The sequence below is a fragment of the Chelonia mydas genome, chromosome 8, assembly GCF_015237465.2.
Source record: "Chelonia mydas isolate rCheMyd1 chromosome 8, rCheMyd1.pri.v2, whole genome shotgun sequence".
In the NCBI taxonomy this organism is placed as follows: domain Eukaryota; kingdom Metazoa; phylum Chordata; order Testudines; family Cheloniidae; genus Chelonia; species Chelonia mydas.
This window is the reverse complement of record NC_057854.1, coordinates 43,362,408-43,384,610: the sequence shown is the minus strand read 5'-3', so window position 1 is coordinate 43,384,610 and position 22,203 is coordinate 43,362,408. Positions and strand designations below refer to the sequence as shown.

Genomic DNA, 22,203 nt, shown 5'->3' with positions numbered 1-22,203 from the left:
CTACAGAGGCACAGCTATGCTGCTGTAGTATAGATACTAAAGCCACAGAAGGGTTTTCTCCCATTGCTGTAGTAAATCCACCCCTTTGACAGGGGGTAGGAAGGTCAACAGAAGAATTCTTCCATCAACTTAGCTGCATCTGCCATGGGGATTAGGTTGACCTAACTATGTCACACAGGGCATGACATTTTTCACAGCCCTGAGCAATGTAGCTAAATTGACCTAAATGTTAGGTGTAATCCAGACCTGAGATGTCTCCAACTCTGTATCTCTACCCAGACTATACCAGGGTACTTCAGGAAAACCTGGTGCCAGGATCCAGTTCTGGCTACTTGAAGGTTCTGTGATGATGCCCAAGTGACCCTCTCTGACTGGTTGCTGTTTAGGCCTCTTCCCAGCCTTTGACTGGAGAGATCCAAAGCTCCAGGCCTAGTTTCCTCCTTCAGTATACTACAGATTTTGCCCCGTCCTTGCTGTCTCCTGCCCTGAGGTAAGGGAGCTGCCTCCATAGTGCCCATCCTCCAGCACCTCTTGGTGTGAGGCCTACAGGTCCCAGAATAACTCTGTTTTGGACTGAAGGCAAGGCAGTGTTGGACCTGGAGTCCATCTTATTGGACATATAATCAAGTCAAAGGCAGCCAGTTTAAAACAAAGCACAATTAGCAATTGGAATGCATTGCACTAGATATTAATGTCAAAATCTTAGGATTCAAAAAATTGGGAATTGTTCATGAGAACATGCAGAGTTCAGTTAACCAGGATCAAAGTTAAAAAGGACAAAACACTCAGGCTTCATAGCATAAATTTACGGACAACTGCCAGGGGGAAGGCGAAACCTTCCCCCTTGTGGTTGTGGAATAATCTACAACCATCAGCTTCGGGGTTTCCTGTAACTTCCTCTGTAGCATCTGGCGCTGATGACTCCCAAACAGGACACTGGTCTGAGATACTGTCACAGTACAGGGTACTCTAGTTGCATCCTGTTTTTAAGATCATCTGCACCTTGGAAAGGGCTAGGAACAATATTTTTAAAATGAAAACAAATTCCGAGTACAGTTCTATAGCAAGGGATGGATTCTTCAGCAAATTCAAAGCCATGGACTGCATAGGGCACTGACTAGCTTGTTTATTAATTAAGACAACTTCTCAGAGCCGAGACCTACCTAAGCTGCAAACTGCTATACAAAATAGCTGCAGCTGCATACATGTTACTCTCCACATGCATTTATGGTCACAAAGGCAGGCCGTGGGCCCACCTGTAATAGGTAACATTAGAAGCATTCCCGCTAGGGGCTAGAAAAGGACAATGGCATTTGCCAAACTCTACCCAACCTACAGGCAAAAAATTGAACCCAGCTCCAGGTGAAGGGCATGCTCCACCCTAGGTATAAGCCTACTCCATTAATACAGCATTTACCAAGTGGCCTTTGCCAAGTTCTACCCCAGGACAAATTGGGCCATGAGAATGAAGGAGAGGGTGTTTTTTGAAAACACTGTACATGTAGACAGGAAACTCCACACTAAAGGAAATCAACTTTTGCAAGTGTTTATTTCACTGTGACACTGGGGATGCAGCAGGCAACTGCTCACTGAGCTGCCATTCACTGCAAGAGAGAGTTTTACTCCCTACAGGTCATTACAGAATCTAGATGTGGTGTCTGCTCACCTTTCAGTACCTAAGTTACACACAGACCTACATCACTTGTACATTCATCTGTTAGGGACACAACTTTTAAGAATTTAAAAGTACAGCTGTCTACAAACAAACAAATGGAAACATCATGCAAAAATCAGAAGATGAGACTAACTGACAGATCAGGTTTGCAAGTAGATCGGCAGACAAATTCTAGATGCCTGCCAACAGGAGGAGGAGAGGGGAGACACTGAGGCTTCTTTTCGCTCTTATGTCCTACCTTACTGCAGGAGACAATCTATGGTTACAGCTTACACTTTCAGAGTTGCAGCAAATTAAGTGTTTTCTGAAGATGCTGAGGAACTTTGAATTTTTCCTTCTGTTGTGTCTGTTCTATGAGAGTGTTTACTTACTAGATAATGACAGAAACAGACACCTTACTGTGGAAAAGGTGGGGGATGCCTGTACAGAGCTTTGATTTAAAAAAAACTAAAGCCTAATAGGCAAGACAAAGTTTCTCGCACTTGGACCAATAAAATAAAATAAAATTTAAAAAAATCATATCATGATGGAACTATTTACATTATCTAGTGAGAAACAAGTTAAGAAATTAAATGCTGTAGCCCCACATTATGAATTTCTCTTCAGCTAGTTAGATCTTGCAACAGAAGTGGAGAGAGGGTGACCACAGGGAGAACAGGACATTAACAAGGAATCTTGGTTTTTAAAACTCAGTACTATTCTTTATCACCAACCTCACAGAAACGTGAAACTGAAATGTTTCTTTAAAGAAACATTCTACTTTTTCTTCACCACCACACATACTGGGCTGTTTTTGTAGGGTAGTTTGCAAGTGCTGGAATGCTAGCGGTAGTGATACACTTGTTTGAGGAATAGAGAATGTTTACAGAGGAGAAAGAAACAACGCAATGATTCTGGAGATAGATAGATGGCAGGAAAACAGAGATGAAATTGTTTGCATTGTGCCTGGGCCAGTGCCTTTTTAATTACACCAGCAGACTCTTCTGAGTCACGTTAAAACAAGCTCTTATACACAACTGCCAGGAAAGTGAGATTTACAGACTAGTAGTTTAATTTTGTAGAAGTCAGTGATAGTAGCCTTTCACTGTCTCTCTTAAGACTAAATATAATGTAATTTTAAGGCATAATTTAATATCCATTTATTCCTAAAGCAATTGAAAATGTAACAAGCAGAGATGTCAGACAATGAAAACCCAACAATACCGAGTTTGACAAGGGTGAAAGCCATTACAATATGTACAGTGCAGAATCAGCCTTCAAACAAGAGAGTCTTGTTTTAAAAAAGCAAATGCAGACCCAGATTCTAGAAAAGCAAACATTGCAGACACAAGGAATGTTCATTAGAGTCCATTTCCCACTAGAGCTACTCTTTAAAAGGGAGGAAGAAGTGACTGTTGCCAGTACCGCCCGATTAGGATAAACTTCACTGATTAACTGCTCCAGGACACATCAAACAGCACTGTTAATGAGTTTAGTACACTGGGAGGCCACACTCTACAGAGTCCCTAGTGTTTAGTGCCTCATAGGAAAAGCCTCTAGTCCACAAAGAAGACTTTATACCTATGATTAAGATTCACTAAGCAGTGTAGTACTCAGGTATCATTTTCAGGACACACCCTTAAAAGTGACAGTCCTGTGTGGATTCTAATGCACATCCCTGTGAACAAAGTGTGCTGCACATGTACACCTGCCATGCTACAGGATCTCCCTCTCCAGTGACTGCCAACATCTCACAGCCACCAGAACCTCACATAGACTATTAACATGATAAAAAACACAGCTACAGCTGCCAGTTTGGCATAGGTGGAACGCATGTTAAGATACTTTGCATCCTGACGGTACTTCTTGGACAAACTGGACAAGTTGTTGGCCTTGGAATCCAAAGCTGTTAAGGAAGAGAAAGTGGAAGCAGATTAGTTGCAGGATAAACAACAACAAGACACTCCCACAGTAGTGTTCATAGATAATTGCAGCTGCTCTATTGGAGCTTTATCTGATTTATTGTGCATCCCCCATTCCTCATGTTCTGAAGGATTCCTACATTAAACTTGTTAGTCAAGCCATAACACAATGCAATCTAAACGGTTTACCTCCCCAAACATAGAAGGGACAAGAGTAACTACAGCAGCAGGAGCTTCACCAGCACCTTCAAAACACTAGCACGCATCACTCTTGTCCTTGACACACATCACTAACATTCATCTTCACAGGACAAGAACAGCCCCAAGCCCACAAGGGGCTTTGGCTCCTCCCAAAGTAGGGTTACAAATTGCCAGATGGTTTATGATTAAGGCTGCAATTCTGTCATGGAAGTCACAGATCCCATGACTTTCTGCGACCTCCATGCCTTCTGCAGTTGTGGGTGTGGCTGACTTCAGGGCCACCCCACGGCCAGCTGCACCTGCCGCTGCTGGAGTGACTTGGGGCCAGCCACTTCGGCAGTCCCTGGGGCCAGTGTGGCTGGCTCTGGGGAGCTCCCAAGCAGCAGTTTTGGGGGTGCCCTGGGGACTGCCCGACCAGCAGCGGTCCCAAGGCAACTGGAGCAGCGGCCCCAGGGGTGCCCGGAGGACATCTGGAGAGCAGTCCCCAGGAGCAGCGGCCGGGGGGCAGCCAACCCCCAGCACTCGAGCAGGGCCCGTCCCCAGCAGGGGCCCCCCGAAGCACCAGTGTCCCAGAAGTAGAGATTTAGTCAGGAGTATTTTTGGTAAAAGACAGGTCATGGGTGCCTGTGACCTGTCCATGACTTTTACCAAAAATATCCCATAATACATCTTAGCCTTATTTATGGTGTAGATCAGACAAATGAAAATGCACTTTGAGCCAGACATATACACTACAAGGCCATCTTGATTCAGGAGGCCCTCTTTGCTACCCAGTCTCAGAATCCTTTCCTCAGCCATCTCATGCCTGACAGCCTCAGAGAGAGGAAAGAGTTTCAAAAGCTGAACTCCATGTACCTGAGAGTGCCTCTCCTCGCTGTAAGACTTCTTCAATGTTGGCCACCATGATTCTCTGCACATCCTGTAACTCTGTATTGATGGAGCCTAGGTTCCTTCTTGCCCGGCTGTCGATGTAGAGTTTTTTGGTTTTCTGGATGTAAGTGTCTGGAACAAAAGGTGGTTGTCAACATGAAAAACTTTTCTCCCAGCACTTCCTGCCTGCCATGCCGAGAACACCTGTCGAGCCAGCTTCTATCTCCTTCCCTCCACAACTGCAACCACCACCACACCCCTTACCCCGCTCTGAGTAGATTCCAACCACCCAACCTCAGGGCAGCATACCCCAAGGACAATTTAACAACCCCTTCCTCCCCTGACAGGCACAAGGAGCACTGATGACTTGTTTTAGAGCATGTTGCATCCTGCATGCCTACACCAGGGACAAAGCACTTGACAGGATGGGTGCCCTTTGGACTTAGAAAAACAGGCCACCCAGAAGAGGACATGTACATCTAAAGCCAATTAGCTCAGAGGTTTCCTCAATGCTTAATGAATGGTGGCTCCACCATGCTTCACACCCACTTCCCACACCTCTCCAATGCTGCCATAAAAGTACAGCTGATGGCTGTTTTGGAAGTCCCTGCATTATCCATGTGACCTCAAGTGAGAGGAAGTTTGTGTTAAAGGGTGGGAAGCAAACCAGCAATCAGGGGACAACCACTGCCTAGAGTAACAATATGGCTGCCTATGGAGCATGAGCATCCATTGCTGTCTACCTTTTTCTGGGCTACCCCAGTGGCAGAACATTGCAGAGAGAGTGAGCAAGGTGCACACGAGTGCTAACAAGAAAAAAACCAAGATTTAAAAGCAGAAAGCTGGATTGTAGGAAATTTGTCATTTCCCCTACCATTTCTCCATTCACGTACCTGGCATTTCTGGCTCATAGAGAACACCAGATTTCTCCACTGTCAGTGGTAAGTTCCACGGCCTGAGCTAGGAGAGGCTAATGTGGCCAAACAAACAGGATGTTTATTAATTATTCTCAAGGGGAAGGACCTCACCGAACTCAATGAAGGAATAAGGCCTGGAGACCGTCGGCACCTTCTTTCCATGCTGTTCATCGAACTCGGAATGCAAATCCTCCAGATATGCAAAGGCCAGCTTCTTGGGGAAGGTGGCCTCACACAACACCAGGTAACACACCCCTTTCTCAATAACATAGCTAGAAGAGAACAAACGGGACAAATTTTAACCCTGTCCCTGTAAGACACCACTTTTCCCTTTCCCATCTTTCTTCCTCTATGGTGGAGTGCCCCAGCCTTTGGGTTTATTATTATACTACACACAAAAGCATACCAGGTATCGCACAGCACAGGTGGTTTCATACGTGTGTCTCCAATATTCAGATATCTTGTCACTGCACTAAGCCTTTCCTTTCCTCTGCAAGTACCATAATCTCCACCTACTCATCCTCCTAGGAGACCTTTATATGAGACATCATATTGGATGACTGGCTGGAACGCAGAATCCTAGGGCCTGACCCTGCAAGATGATGAGAGCAGGCAATGCCTGGCAGGTTGGAGCCCTTAATGAGGAGTGGGGAGTGACTCCTTTCAGCAAGCTCATCTTACCAGGACATAGTAAAGCATTTTTATTTGGACTTCGTAGCCATGACGGCAGCTAAGTTGGCACAAACCAGCATACTACAGTCTAGTTCTAGCATTCCCTGCTAAAATGAAGTGTTTGTTTGGGGTGGATATTGTAGTCTAAGTTTCAGGTTCTCAGGGCATTGCTCAGGACAGAGAGTTACTCTACTGCAAATACCATGACTGAATTTCCACAGATTTACACGTTAGGCTTCATTTTAAATCTTTCTGAATGCCTTAGTTTTTCTTTTCTTTTCCCTAACTACAGTGTTATTGAGGCCTCAGATCCTGGTTTCAATCCCTGCCAAAGGCTTTTAACTTCATTTTAACAAAGTTTTACCTGGGAATTTCCTTAGTGTTTTTGGTTGTGGTTTTAAAAAGTCCTGACATTGGACTGAGCAGAATAAGGGACATTCCCCTCTTCCTGCTGACATTCCGCCATCTGAAGGAGGCAGGCCCCACACTCCCATGCCCTTTCTGGCAACAAAATGGGGGATTAAATTCAACATTGACAAGTGCAAAGTAATGCACATTGGAAAAAATAATCCCAAATGGTGGGTTCTAAATTAGCTATTATCACTCAAGGAGGATCTTGGCATCACCCTGGACTTCTGCTCAATGTGCAGCCATGGTAAAAAAGTCTTACAGTATGTTAAGAACTATTAGGAAAGGGAAAGAAAAATAAATCAGATAATATCATAATCCCACTATATAAATCCACAGTAAATCCACACCTTGAATACTGTGTCCAGTTCTGGTCACCCTATCTCAAAGAGGATGTAGTGGAACTGGAAAAGGTACAGAGAAGGGCAACAAAGATGATCAAGGGTAAGGAATGGCTTCCGTATGAAGACAGACTAAAAAGATTAGAAAAGAGACGACTAAGGGGGGATATGATAGAGGTCTATAAAATGAACAGCATGGAGAAAGTGAGCATAGAAGTGTTATTTAGCCTTTCCCATAATATAAAAACTAAGGCTCAGGTGATGAAATTAACAGGGAGCAGGTTTAATATAAACAAGAGAAAGTACTTTTTCACATAATGCACAACTGACCTCGGAACTCATTGACACAGGGTATTGTGATGGCCAAAGGTATAACTCGGTTCAAAAAAAGAACTGGATAATTTAATCAAGGATAGGTTCATCAATGGCTATTAGCCAAAACAGTCAGGAAGGCAACCACATACACAGGGCGACCCTAAACTCTCACGACAAAAAGCCAGGAGTGAAAGATGGAGTGGATCACTCCATAATTGCCCTGTTCTGTATAATCCCCCTCAAGCTTTAGTACAGGCCACTGTTGGAGCCAAGATACTGACCAAGTTGCACCATGGTCTGACCCAGTAGGGCAGCTCCGTAATGTATGGGAGAGAGGATATGATGTACAGTGCACAGGAGCATGCATCTTCTCCTGAAGGTCAGCAGGAAAGGGGGGAATAGGGAGAGAGAAGACTATTGTGGCATCTCCTACAGAGATTCAGAAGTGCACAGGAATGGGTAGCCAACTGCACCAATCCCCTGGCAATCAGACAGATAGGTGGTCAGCCCCGCACAGCCTGAGGAGACTAGTTGGGGCACCCCAAACTCCACCCTGGGTGAGTCTTAGGCATAGGACTCCATTTCCCATACACAAAGCCTCACAGAGGCAAGCTGAGAAACAGAAATGCTGCTTGTCCATGGGCTGCTGGGACTTCAGGTTATGTTATCTGATAAGAAAGGGCGATTGTGCCAATAATTTTCACGCTGTGGCCTCACTCACATGTAGGTTAAGATGAAATATAGCAGCTGGTGTGACTGCTTACTGGCAATTTGCTGCATTCCACTTGTTTTGTTTTTGACTCATGAGCCAGTGTTTAAACCCCCCACCACCACCACACACACCCCTTTTTTAGTGTCCAACTATCATTTGTTCTTGTAAGTTTCGTTTTGTCCTTACTTTAGTGTCAGTTTGAGTTCCCATGCTAGTACAGAGAATATGTATTTTATTTCTAATTCAAGTACAAATCTGATTGGATAAAGTCCACTGGATTTTTAGATTTAGATCTGAACATACAGACTAGCACTTACCTACCCCTCCACTAAACAGTGCTGCTTGCTGTTGAATGCTCACTGTGATTATGTCTATTACCATGTTTGTTCCCCTTCCAGCCAGTAGCACAGCATACCAGAGAGGCCTGAAAAGCACCTACACTGGATGCGGATATGATTAAATAGCCCAAGTCATGGCATGCAACAGAGCACACGTGTGTGTTTGGGGGCTTGTTTTAATTTAAATAACTGTGGAAAACACAGTGATACAAGACAATGAGGACATATTCCCATCAATAACAATATAACCTCTAAGGCAGGTTGCCTAGGGCAGGAATGGGCAAACTTTTTGGCCTGAGGGCCACATCGGGGTTCCAAAACTGTATGGAGGGCCGGTTAGGGAAGGCTGTGCCCCCCCCAACCCTATCTGCCCCCCTCCCACTTCCCGCCCCCCTCAGAACTCCTGACCCATCCAACGCCTGGTACTCCTTGTCGCCTGACCTCCCCCTCCCGGGACCCCCTGCCCCTAACTGCCCCCCCCAGGACCCCACCCCCTATCCAACCCCCCCCCCCCCCCCCCCCCAGTCCCTGACTGCCCCGACCTCTATCCACACCCTCGCCCCCTGACAGAACCCCGGGGACCCCACCCCGTATCCAACCCCATATCTAAAGTCCCTTTCAGAATGCGGCCCTGCAAACATGGGCAGAGGACTCAGGAGGAGCAGGGGTAGCGGTACAGCCAGAGAGAAGCAGTGGTTTCACCCTTCAAAACACCGCTTCTCTCTGGCCGACTGCGCGGCTGCCCGGTGCTCCTCCTGAGTCCTCCGCCCGCATTCACCATGCTCCTGCCACCCACAACACCCCCCTGAGGCTGCAGGTGAGCCTCCCTCCCATGCCCCTGCAGTGCAGCCCCCTCCTGCGCTGGCGGCATGGCAAACTGAGGCTGCGGGGGAGGAGGGACAGCAGGGGAGGGGCTGGAGGCTAGCCTCCCCGGCCGGGAACTCAAGGGTCGGGCAGTATGGTCCCGCGGGCCGTAATTTGCCCATCTCTGGCTGAGGGGTTCAAAACTTTCATCAGGCATAAGCACTATTGTGGATTTATTGGTATTAAATGTAACTTGTAAGTCACCCTTCCTTTTCTCTTTACTTAACAGCTATATGTAGTGATTTAGCAGACTTAATTTTTACATTGCCATAATGGGCCAATTCTTTTTTCAATCACTAGGCCACTGTGTGGAATCAAAGTTTTGACACCATACAATAGCCTGGTAAATCTGGTATCCATATGTTCAACAGCAGCTTCAAGCATACAGATCTGATTTTTCCTCAGCTTAGCCTCTAGAGACCCAGAAATGTTTAAATCCTTCAAATTTGCCACATTCAAGAATTAGTTTTTAGACACACAGTGGCCAGGATTATCTGTGCTTGTTCCAGTCCCAACATGGCACTTACTAGCTTTAGTAAAAAGCCTCAAACAATGGGCATTGCTTTGAACAGTAAGAGTGTAGTCACCACTGTCCACCATGGAATAAAATATACTCACAAATTAGCTTCTTGATTTCCCTAAGAAAGCCCCTAACTTGTTCTACATCAGTCCATGACCCAGTTTCTACATTATGTTCCAAAACAGTGCTAGCTAAGCGATCGTTTCTGATCCTTGTCTTCAGTGTTCTGGCCTGACTTTGAACCCAACACATATACTGGATCCCTCCCAGCATAGCTCACAGTTACCTCAAATCATTACCAAGAGTTTGAGCAATCCATAATCTTTCAGGATTTGAAGAGTAAAATGAGAAAACATATTTCAAAACAAAACCTTTTAAGATAGGGATCATAGAATCATAGAATATCAGGGTTGGAAGGGACCCCAGAAGGTCATCTAGTCCAACCCCCTGCTCAAAGCAGGACCAAGTCCCAGTTAAATCATCCCAGCCAGGGCTTTGTCAAGCCTGACCTTAAAAACCTCTAAGGAAGGAGATTCTACCACCTCCCTAGGTAACCCATTCCAGTACTTCACCACCCTCCTAAGTGAAAAAGTTTTTCCTAATATCCAACTGTAGCGGGGTAGTCACCCCGCTCCGGCCCTGAAGGGGTTAAAACAGCCCTCTGGCTTGACTAGTTTCTCTCCCCTCAGAGCCAGTTTCTAGTCTGCCACCAATCAGCAAAGTTGCAACCGGCTCCACTACTATTGTTCAGTACACCTGAGCCTCGTCAACAAAAGCTTCAATGACATCCTGGAAAAAAGACAGCAAAGGAGAGTTACAGCCCTTTGCCAGCTCCTTCTGGGCCTCTTATCACTAAGACTGAAGCAGCTGAGGCTTTAGAATCGCTGCACTCTCCCTCAGCCCTGGAGAGTTAAACAGTCAAAATCCTGCCAAGCGTGCTGCCCCTCAGTTTAGAAGGGGAGGACTCCTCTGTCAGCAGCCCCTCCTAGTATCTCCTTTGCCTGCTAGCCCACTCACCTCACAGCATCTTGTTTAATAGGTAGGATGTTGCATATTCATAGAATATCAGGGTTGGAAGGGACCTCAGGAGGTCATCTAGTCAACCCCCCTGCTCAAAGCAGGACCAATCCCCAATTTTTGCCCCAGATCCCTAAATGGCCCCCTCAAGGATTGAACTCACAACCCTGGGTTTAGCAGGCCAATGCTCAAACCACTGAGCTATCCCTCCCAGCGGGGGGACTCAACCTTCCATTGACGAGCACCCCAATCCTTTGAATTTTCCTTGACTGGGTGTTGACTGAAGTCCCTGAGATTCAGGGTGAGCAGGGGCCCTCATGTCTAAAAGGATCAGAAAGTGCCTAGAAGAGATCCTTTTCCTCATTCACCTGGTGGCATTGGCCCAGTGGCTCTATTTGCCAGGAAGGATCTTGGGGAGCTAAGGGGGGGTAGGGACTTTCATCAAAGTACCAAGGCACTGACAAAGATCCAAGCATGGTTCAGGTTTCTCCAGCGTCTTTGGAGAGCAGAGACTGGAGCTCTGTCAGTGCTTCCTGACTGACTGGAGGCCAGAAGGCTGCTCACTCCTGAAAAGTAAATATGAGGAATGGACCCGACTGGAAGGCAGGATAATCTCCTATGAGAGATATAACAGCAAGCTAAAGGTAAGTACAAGAAGAGTACAATATCTTCTCTTAACACGGTCTCCAGCCATATGCACAGCTGCACCATCACACTTTAGGCCAGCCGGATTTGATCTGAGCTCTCCGCCTTGATCTCCATGTTTCCCAGAGCTGTTTTTACTCCCTTTTTGATATTAACTGTTTCAGATTCCAAGTTTTCTATATCGGCAGAGAAAGCACACAGATTTCCAATGCTGCATAGCATTGACAGCCCAGATTAACCGTAATATGAATTTTCTCACATAACTGCTTGATTTCTCAACTTTAACACCACATTAACACTTTTTTGTCATAAAATTTAACACAGTATAAAATCATGTAATTATGCCTTTTTGCAACGTACGTATGTAAGGGGACAGATACACAGTTGGCCACCTTTAACTTTTTGCATTCTTGATTTCTGAATGTTTATCTGTGCAATCTTAATTAATATACTTTTGGAATTTAATTTCTTATATTTATTTTAAGAAAGAGAAGAAAAAAACCCACTTCTTTAGGCGGCACCAGTTAGCAAAGGCCAATGGTTGCCTTTTAATGGAACTAGTAATCTGTGCACTTAAAGACTTATGACACTAAAATCAGCCAAAGGTCAGCTAGTAACTAATTTCACAAAAGACTGCATAGGCACTTATCACCTGCATAAGTATCAGTGTGTGTACTCACATGCCATGATAACTGAGTTGGTTGTAAGGCTTTTGGACTTTAATCTCCAACATTAAAATGACAGAAGAAAATTCTTCAAACCTGGTTTTGGGTCTCAGCGAGAGCCAAATTTTCTTCAAACTGTCAGTTTCAAGGCTATTCATATTAACACCTCAGCACATTTGGAGAAGTGCACATTTCAATTAGTCATGCACATATCTTTGCTCCACAATGACAGCTGTCATTGCATTTTTTACTCTGCACTATGTTATTTTAAAGGCGTTAGAACTTCAGTTAACGAAGAACATTTTTTTCCTTGACCAAGCTAATGCACTAGCCAATAATAGGATTATTTTAGGCCAAATCTCAAACACCATTTTTTTTCCCATGCAGCATTATCGAAAGTTTCATTAGAATTTTTGTTTAAAACAAAAACTGATTTTCTTTTTCATCTGTGACTTTATGTCTCATCCTAAAAATGGCACCAGCAGCAATCTGCACCCCTTAACAGCTGGCTGAAGAACAGCTTCAGAGCTGACAGGGCAAAGTGCACCTTCCCTGCCTACTCACCCACAACACTTCCAACACCCCTCAACTGCTTCTCTGAGATCTCCCATAGAAATACTGAGCTTGGCTGAATTTTCTTAGCTTAACAGCTCTGATGAGATCAAAGCCACTGCAAGGTGGTTGTAATTCATAAATAATTGTGACCAAAAAACTGGATAGCCTTTTTTGATAGTTATAAGTCTGGTAAGCAAAGAAAGTCATAGACACTACATAGCAAGAGCTTTACTATGATTTAGATATAATCTTCCCCAGGCATCTCAGTGGAAGTCAGAATGATGTTTGGATAATACTGTGATATGGAAACAAATGACTGACAGATTGATTGCAAACTGGGAAGAGGGATCAAGTAGCATCTTTAGAAACAGAAATTATCAACACAGGAATTGCCTGACTGGATCAAACCAGTGGGCTACCTAGTCCAGCATCCTATTGCCAACAATGGCCAGCACCAGACTGCTTTAGAGAAAAGTGGAAAAAATGTGAAAAAACCTGCAGTAAGTGATTATGTGTTAACCCATCTTGAGGAAAGCTGCCTCCTAAGCCCCAACCATTAGAGACTGGCTTTGTGCCACGAGGATGCTTCCAAACAAGGGTTTTTAACTCTAGATCTTTTTACCTGTACTTTTTTTAAAATCTTGCTACCATCTTGTCCTCAATGAGGCCCTGTGGCAATTAATTGCATTGAAAACCATTTCCTTTATCAGTTTGGACTTTGCCACCTTTTCGTTTACTTGGATGTTCCCTTGTTTTTGTGTTATGAGAGAAGGTGATTAGAGGTGCCTCTACCTTCTCTATAAAAGTATACAAAATGATGAAAGTTATGTCCCCTCTTATTAATCTCCTCTCTAAAGGTAGCAAGTCAAATGTTTTCAATCTTTAGTTTAGAACCTAGGAGATGCAGGAGTTAAAATTATTCCCTCCAACCTGCATAGCTTTGAATGTGTCAACATTTCACTTCAACTGCCACTATGCTGCCTAGCTTGGTTAGGTCCCTCTGAAGTACATCAGTCTTCTTAGGTCTTGCCTAACCTACATGATGTTGTGTTGCCTGCAGATTTTGCCAGCTCGCTGCTTACCCTGAGCAAGTCTGCTAGAACTGTGTTGTACATTAGTAAGATTTGAAGATGACCCTAACTTAGAAGGGTTTACAATGAAAGCAAAGGGCAAACATTATGGAAGGTTTTAGAGAGAGACAGCGAACTCAAACGGATGAGCTAAATGCAGCTACGACACTTCGGGATACTAATACTAGACAAAAGTGTATAAAACATGGACAATGCTTGCTGGAGAACAGAAATGCTGAGGAGATTCAGGGAAATAATGGACAACAAGTTAGATGAATTTGCAGTGCAAGGATGATACATGAAAGGATATGCCATAGTGGAATGGAGAGAGAAGAGAACCTTGTGTAGGAAGAATCAACTTTGGTAATGCTAACCTAAGTATAGATGGAACACCTCACTATTAAAAAAATATATTGATAAACCTCAGCGAATCTGAAGGACAACAGATGCTAGAATGATTAGTGGGCACAACCTGCAGACAAAACTTAAAGGGAGCCAAATATATGCAGTCTACAGAAAAGAGAGTGGGGGAAAACAAGAACTGGATAGGAATGCACGAAGTCTAACAATGCTAGAGAAGAAAAGAAATTTTAAAATGATTGAAAGCATATAAAAGGAAACAACACTCCCTCTGAGCACAGGTTTCCCGTGGGCTGGTGGGATAGTTTACTGACTCTTACTCTTCTCCGATGGGCCAATTTCTAATATACCTCCAACATCTCCTAGAAGTACTTTTCAGTTTTCTATAAATGTAGGTTGGGATGCCTGCATTGTCCACCTTAATCTCAACAGCATGTTATACTTACTGGAAAGCCATGGATCCTGCTTCTAGGGTGCATCTGGTAGGCGACTGTTCATTCAACTTCCGGAAAAGCTGTTTAGCTTGGCTCTGGTATTGCTGGAGGTCCCGACCTGACTGAGAAGGGAAAAAAGTCTATTACGCATGGTTCTACCATATGGCAGAATGAACTGCAAACAATATAACAACCTCTTACAGGGAGGCCCTTTTCCCACAAGGAAACTAACATGATATCCATAGCTAACCTCAAAAAGTTTTACCAGAATTGGATCTGAAGTCAATGGACACAGCCAAACTAAGTGGTAGGTGCTGGTAAATCTCAGGAATCTACCTCTGATGAATATCTCAGTCACCATTTAGGAGGTCCCCTAGGGAGTTTTGTTTTGTTTTTTGTAGCATCTCTTGGTCTTGGTCCAGAGAAGGTGCTTCAGTCTCTCTGCCCTGAGGGAGAGGGGAAGAGTTCGTGATTCACAGGGTATGTCTATACTGCAGTATCAGCCCCAGGTTTGAACTCAGGCTTAAGCCTACCTCACCCCCATCTATCTACACACAAATTTTGCTAACTCAGAACTTGCACCCTGGGACCCAGTACCCCACAGGGGTGAAGGGTGCAAGTCTGAGTCAAACTGGAACATAGGGTTCAAGCCCTACTACTTTGTAGTGTAGACACAGCCCTGCTGGACTCATGCTCTGCCAAAAATGTCTTACAATTCCACAGGCCAGCTTTCTTTGTCCTCTGGACAGTCAAGTTTTCCCACGTGGCACCATGAACAAAGGAACAGAGTGGACACATTTTAGGAGGGTGCTAAGAAGTCCGGGATAAGGGTGGTTGGACTCAGACCGGCATAATGTAGTGCGGATGCTGGAGCCCCAAGATGGGACCCAAGGTTCAACAATTCCTGGAGTTACAAATGAGTATAAATGGTCAAGCCACAGTTAACAAATCCTGGGTCTGTTAACTTGAGTTCTACTAACCTGGGCTTACATTGCACTGAAGACATACTGACAGGATCTCTCTCTCCAGAAGTATTAGCTTGCTCCCTCAAAAGTGTGCAAGTATGTGAGAATCTCACTGACGGGGGGCCTTGGTTTCTTACACAGTTTTGATCTACTTTGGGATTTGAGTGCTAGAAGGATCTCTAGGAACTTCATTGATACTGGGGGGACTCATGGTCTCTCTCTCTCCCTCTCGGAGTCTAGATGCCAGGGGAAGGCAGGGTGCCTAGATCTTGGTGCCAAATCTAGTCGCCGCCTTTCTCAAGGGCTACAAGGCTTGGTATACACTTAAAAGTTAGTCTACATACCTATATCAGGCAGGGGTGTGAAAAAACCACTGCCCCCCTGACACTGCTATGCTGAACTAACCCCCAGGGCAGATGCAATTATGTTGATGGAAGAATGCTTCTGTTATGTAAATCATTTGGGGCGGTGGCACCCCTACCCAACAAAAAAGACGCATTAATTGATGTGGACTGTGTCTGCTGTAGCCTATAAAATAGGTTAAATAAAAGTTAGATTTAGGTTTAAGTTAGTCTAAGTGTAGACAAGTGTGGAAAATTAAACCTGGTAGTGTAAAAAAACCTAAAAATAAATTGAAAAAAAAAGTAAAATAAAAAAACTGAAGGTAGCAAAGACATGACCCAAAGTTATGTTGTGGCTATGTTTTGGTTATAAATCGTTTTAGCAGGATTTTTAATAAACCATTTTAAAATTTAAAAAACACTTATTAAAATGATTACATTAACATAGGAGTGGCCAACCTGTGGGTCCAGAGCCACATGCGGCTCTTCAGAAGTTAATATGTATAGGCACCGATGCCAAGGCTAGACCTAGAGGCGCCAACTTTCCAAGGTGCTGGGGGGTGCTCCCTGCTCAACCCCTGGCTCTGCCACAAGCCCTGCCCCCACTCCATCCCTTCCCACCCCTCCCTGAGCCTGCCATGCCCTTGCTCCCCCTGCCCCAGAAAATACTACATGCATCCAATGAAGTGAGCTTTAGCCCACGAAAGCTTATGCCCTAATAAATTTTTTAGTCTCTAAGGTGCCACAAGTACTCCTTGTTCTTTTTGCTGATACTGACTAACACGGCTACCACTCTGAAACTGGTGCAAGTGTTAATTTAAATAATGCATAATGTAAAAAGCCAATAAAAAGGTGGCAAAAATGTAAATCAGGTTATAGGTAGGTTAAATGTTAATGAGTATTATAATTGGTTATAACAGAAGTAGCCTTGCTGAATTGGAAAAGAGCTCCAACTAACATTAAAAAGGTACCGTTAGGTTCCAGAATTATAAGGCTGTACTTCGCTCTGTTGTCAGTGGACTAATCACCCATTAATCTATTGCTATTTCAAGTCTCTCTCTTGGTGCCAGGGGGTGGGCGAGTCTAGTCTCCAACGGGGTCACAGTGCAAGAAGAACAGTGCCAAATGTCATCAACCTTGCATGAAACTCACATTTCCCAACACAGCCAAGCACTACCACAGCCTTCTGAGGGCACACGTCCAACCCACCTAGGGTCTGCTTTGTAAGCTTCCACACAGCCTCCGTGCCCCCGCTAAGATGGATCTCAGTCTGAGGTGGCCTCTGGGCCAGGAAGGGTGAGTGTGCATCTGGGGGAGGACTCTGGTTTGGGAAGGGGGGCCCTCTGAACAGGGACAGGAGGAATCTGGGGAGGATCTCGGGGCCAGGATGGGGTGCTTGGGGGGGATCTCTGAGCCGAGAGAGGGGAGAGCAGAAGGAATCTAGGGGGCTTTGGGCCAGGAGAGAGGGGATCGGTGGGGGACTGTCTCAGGAGCGGGGGGATTCTGGGTAGGGAGAGGGAGAATCTAGTGGGTCTCGGGGGAAATCTGGGAGGTTCTGGACCGGGGAGGGGGTGTCTCGGTCTCTCACCTGCTCATCCTCCTGCATGGAGGCAGCCAGGGGGAGCCCGTCCGCCACCCGCGCGATCATAGTCAGCAGCACCATGTCTGCGCCGCTCCAACCCGGGAGCCGCCGCCGCCGCCGCTACCCGGCCCCGCGCCCACCCCACCTGCTGCCACCCTCTGACTGGCCTCTATTACTGAGGTGGCCGGAAACACCCAGCGCAGCATCCGGGCCACGCCACTGGAACTGCCGGGTTACTTCCGGTCCGGCGCCGAACTCCATCCGACTTCCATCCGCTTCCGGTGGGAGCGGCCCGAGGAAGGGGGTGTCCCGTGGGCCGAGAAGGGAGCGACTCGAGGGGGTCAAAGCCGGGAGATCCGGGTGGGGCGGATGTTGGGCCGCGCTCCACTCAGGAGCAGAGTAGGGCGAGGCGATAAATGAGGCTAGGGCCAGGGGAGGTCGGGCTTCCCAAGGCAGCTCGGCCCCGGGCGGCCCCCACTGCCCACCCCGCACCGGTCCCTGCTCCCACTCCCCCGGGAGGTCTTCACCCGAAGGGAACGTGGGCTAGGCCCCCCGCCCCGAGCAGGCCCGACTCCCGCGCTGGAGGCCGGGCCAGCGGCGGACAACCCTGCCCCCGCTGCCCATCCCACTGAAGAAGGAGCTGAGGCTTCCCGCTGCTGCCCTGCGCTTTACTGCCTGTTTTTGCAGAGCCATCCCATGTGGGGCTGACGGGTTTGTTGTCATGGCCTCTCAAAGCCTGGTCTAGAAATGCTGTAAGTTCGGCACAAAACAGGATGTCTGGTGATTCCGTGGACCGCCAAGGGTTCCTTGCATTTTGTTCACATCTCGCTGTAGTTACTGCATTGTATGTATGATGTATGTGCTGTGAATACCCAGGTAAATAACATCCTCTTTTTACACTGAATTTGTGTGGTCACATGTTCTCAGGTGTCTAACTCGGCAAACCTTACCGTTAACTCCCCCTTCACTTTGGTTTCCAGAGTGAATGGCTATAGACTAGAGTAATTCTTGACTTATCTAGTACTTAGTTATAGCTGATGTGCTAGGTTAAAAGCTGGGGCACAGTAGTTACTGGAGTTAGTTGCCTCCCTTAGATGGCATTTTAATATCTCAGAAGATAAAAGTCTATTAATTATTCATTTGTCATTAAGGGCAAATGGGACCAAAATGATCATAAGAATGGCCCTACAGGGTCAGATTAAAGGGATGTCTACACTACAAAATTAGGTCCATTTTATAGAAGTCGATCTTTAGTAACCAGTTTTATGCTGTCGATCATATGTGTCCCCACTAAGCACATTAGGTTGGCGGAGTGTGTCCTCAATACTGTGGCTAGCATTGACTCACGGAGTGGTGCACTGTGGGTAGCTATCCCACAGTACCCACTGCCCATTAGAATTCTGGGTTAAGCTCCCAGTGCCTGATAGGGCAAAAACATTGTCACAGGTGATTTTGGGCATGTGTCTTCAGTCTCTCCTCCCTCCCTCCTTTAAAGCAATGGCAAACAATCATTTCATGCCTTTTTTCCTGGGTTATCCATGCAGACACCATAGCATGGCAAGCATGGAGCCCGCTCAGCTGCACAATGCTTTTGTGAGCATTGTAAACGCCTCACGCATTATCCTGCGGTATGTGCAGAGCCTAGCTAGGAACCACCCGCATGAGGAAGATTGTGAGGCGAACATGGACACAGACATTCCTGAAAACACGGGCTGTGGCAGTTGGGATATCATGGTGTCATTGAGGCACGTTTATACAGTGGAACGCTGATTCTAGGCCCAGCAAACAAGCACAGACTGGTGGGACCGCATAGTGTTGCAAGTTTGGGATGATTCCCAGTGGTTGCAAAACTTTTGCATGCATAAGGCCACTTTCATGAAACCTTGTGAGTTGCTTTCCCCCGCCCTGAAGCACAGGAATACCAAGATGAGACCTGCCCTGACAGTTGAGAAGCAAGTGGCAATAGCCCTGTGGAAGCCTGCAATGCCTGACTGCTACCGGTCAGTCAGGAATCAATTCGGAGTGGGAAAATCTACCGTGGGGGCTGCTGTGATTCAAGTAGCCAAGGCAATCAATAACCTTTTGCTAACAAGGGTAGGTTTCATAGTAGCAGCCATGTTAGTCTGTATCCGCAAAAAGAAAAAGGAGTATGTGTGGCACCTTGGAGACTAACAAATTTATTTGAGCATAAGCTTTCGTGAGCTACAGCTCACATCATCGGATGCGTTCAGTGGAAAATACAGTGGGGAGATCTTTTATACACAGAGAACATGAAACAATGGGTGTTACCATACAGACTGTAACAAGAGCGATCAGGTAAGTTGAGCTATTACCAGCAGGAGAGGGGGAAAAAAAACAAAAACCAAAAAACTTTTGTAGTGATAAGCAAGGTGGGCCATTTCCAGCCGTTGACAAGAATGTGTGAGGAACAGTAAGGGAGGAAAATAAACGGGGAAATAGTTTTACTTTGTGTAATGACACATCCACTCCCAGTCTTTATTCAAGCCTAATTTAATGGTGTCAAGTTTGCAAATTAATTCCAATTCAGCAGTCTCTCGGAGTCTGTTTTTGAAGTTTTATTGTTGAAGAATTGCCACTTTTAGGTCTGTAATCGAGTGACCAGAGAGATTGAAGTGTTCTCCAACTGGTTTTTGAATGTTATAATTCTTGATCTCTGATTTGTGTCCATTTATTCTTTTACGTAGAGACTGTCCAGTTTAGCCAATGTACATGGCAGAGGGGCATTGCTGGCACATGATGGCATATATCACATTGGTAGATGCGCAGGTGAACAAGCCTCTGATAGTGTGGCTGATGTGATTAGGCCCTATGATGGTGTCCCCTGAATAGATATGTGGACACAGTTGGCAACAGGCTTTGTGCAAGGATAGGTTCCTGGTTTACTGTTTTTTTGTGTGGTTGCTGGTGAGTATTTGCTTCAGGTTGGGGGGCTGTCTGTAAGCAAGGACTGGCTTGTCTCCCAAGATCTGTGGGAGTGATGGGTCGTCCTTCAGGATAGGTTCTAGATCCTTGATGATGTGTTGGAGAGGTTTTAGTTGGGGGCTGAAGGTGATGGTTAGCGTTCTGTTATTTTCTTTGTTGGGCCTGTCCTGTAGTAGGTAACTTCTGGGTACCCATCTCGCTCTGTCAATCTGTTTCCTCACTTCCTCAGGTGGGTATTGGAGTTGTAAGAATGCTTGATAGAGATCTTGTAGGTGTTTTTCTCTGTCTGAGGGGTTGGAGCAAATGCAGTTGTATCATCGTAGAGCTTGGCTGTAGACAGGGGATTGTGTGGTTTGGTCTGGATGAAAGCTGGAGTCATGTAGGTAGGTATAGCGGTCAGTAGGTTTCCGGTAATAGGGTGGTGTTTATGTGACCATTGCTTATTAGCACCATAGTGTCCAGGAAGTGGATCTCTTGTGTGGACTGGTCCAGGCTGAGGTTGATGGTGGGATGGAAATTGTTGAAATCATGGTGGAATTCCTCAAGGACTACTTTACCATGGGTCCAGATGATGAAGATGTCATCAGTGTAGCGCAAGTAGAGTAGGGGCATTAGGGGACGAGAGCTGAGGAAGCGTTGTTCTAAGTCAGCCATAAAAATGTTGGCATACTGTGGGGCCAAGTGGGTACCCATAGCAGTGCCGCTGATTTGAAGGTATACATTGTCCCTAAATGTGAAATAGTTATGGGTGAGGACATAATCAAAGGGCCTGAGAAAGGAGGTGCTGTAGTCATAATGAACAGGCCGGATTATGAACAGGAGGCTGCCAGGCAACTCTCCAACACCACATTCTAAAGGCCACTATCCTCTGATCCCACTGAGGAGTACCAAAAGAAAGAAACTACACCATCTGCTCAAAAAACTCCCTGGTACGGCACGGGAGCAAATCTACATGGACACACCCCCAGAGCCCCAACCAGGGATATTCTATCTGCTACCCAAGATCCATAAACTTGGAAACCCTTGACGCCTCATCATCTCAGGCATCGGCACTCTTACAGCAGGATTATCTGGCTATTTGGACTCTCTCCTGAGACCCTACACTACCAGCACTCCTAGCTATCTTCGAGACACCACCGACTTTCTGAGGAAACTACAATGCATTGGTGATCTTCCTGAAAACACCATCCTGGCAACCATGGATGTAGAAGCTCTTTATACCAATATTCCACATAAGGATGGACTACAAGCTGTCAAGAACAGTATCCCTGATAAGGCCACGGGACATCTGGTGGCTGAGCTTTGTCCTCACCCACAACCATTTCAGATTTGGGGGCAACTTATACCTTCGAGTCAGTGGCACTGCTATGGGTACCCTCATGGCCCCACAGTGTGCCAACATTTTTATGGCTGGCTTAGAACAATGCTTCCTCAGCTCTCATCCCCTAGTGCCCCTCCTCTACTTGCACTACATTGATGATATCATCATATGGACACACGGGAAGGAGGCCCTTGAAGAATTCCACTTGGATTTCAACAATTTCCACCCCACCATCAACCTCAGCCTGGACCAATCCACACAAGAGATCCACTTCCTGGACACTACAGTGCAAATAAGTGATGGTCACAAACACCACCTTATACCAGAAACCTACTGACCGCTACACTTACCTACATGCCTCCAGCTTCCATCCTGGTCACATCACATGATCCATTGTCTACAGCCAAGCCCTAATATACAACCAAATTTGCTCCAATCCTTCAGACAGAGACAAACACCTACAAGATCTTTATCAAGCATTCTTAAAACTACAGTACCCAGCTGGGGAAGTGAGGAAACAGATTGACAGAGCGAGATGGGTATCCAGAAGTTACCTACTACAGAACAGGCC

The 22,203-nt window shown here is 45.9% G+C and overlaps 2 protein-coding genes across 3 annotated transcripts in view; one reads left to right on the top strand and one right to left on the bottom strand.

Moving 5' to 3' along the window:
• Positions 1-1,530: 1,530 nt before the first annotated feature.
• SEC22B (SEC22 homolog B, vesicle trafficking protein) lies at positions 1,531-17,621 on the bottom strand. Its single transcript, XM_007061207.4, has 5 exons — positions 17,375-17,621; positions 14,493-14,602; positions 5,676-5,836; positions 4,633-4,779; positions 1,531-3,560 (listed from the first exon to the last, which is right to left on the bottom strand). The coding sequence occupies exons 1-5, from the start codon at positions 17,447-17,449 to the stop codon at positions 3,406-3,408; spliced, it is 648 nt and encodes a 215-aa protein (XP_007061269.1). The 5' UTR covers positions 17,450-17,621; the 3' UTR covers positions 1,531-3,405.
• A 25-nt stretch (positions 17,622-17,646) lies between these two features.
• PACS2 (phosphofurin acidic cluster sorting protein 2) overlaps positions 17,647-22,203 on the top strand; it is a 211,015-nt gene continuing 206,458 nt past the window's right edge. Inside the window, exon 1 of one of the 2 annotated variants that reach the window (XM_043552553.1) lies at positions 17,647-18,120. In XM_043552553.1, the coding sequence (XP_043408488.1) occupies positions 18,116-18,120 (5 nt within the window). In that variant the 5' untranslated portion in view covers positions 17,647-18,115. The remainder of the gene's footprint in view (positions 18,121-22,203) is intronic. The other variant, XM_043552552.1, reaches the window with a different exon arrangement.

What these genes read in the sequence shown, in the direction of transcription:
- SEC22B (XM_007061207.4), bottom strand. Translation starts at nt 17,449, where the DNA reads ATGGTGCTGCTGACTATGATCGCGCGGGTGGCGGACGGGCTCCCCCTG. An exon ending in TTATTCCTTCATTGAGTTCG is followed by an intron (nt 4,780 to 5,675) that starts GTGAGGTCCTTC and finishes CTTTTGTTCCAG; the next exon opens with ACACTTACATCCAGAAAACC. An exon ending in GCGAGGAGAGGCACTCTCAG is followed by an intron (nt 3,561 to 4,632) that starts GTACATGGAGTT and finishes CTTCCTTAACAG; the next exon opens with CTTTGGATTCCAAGGCCAAC.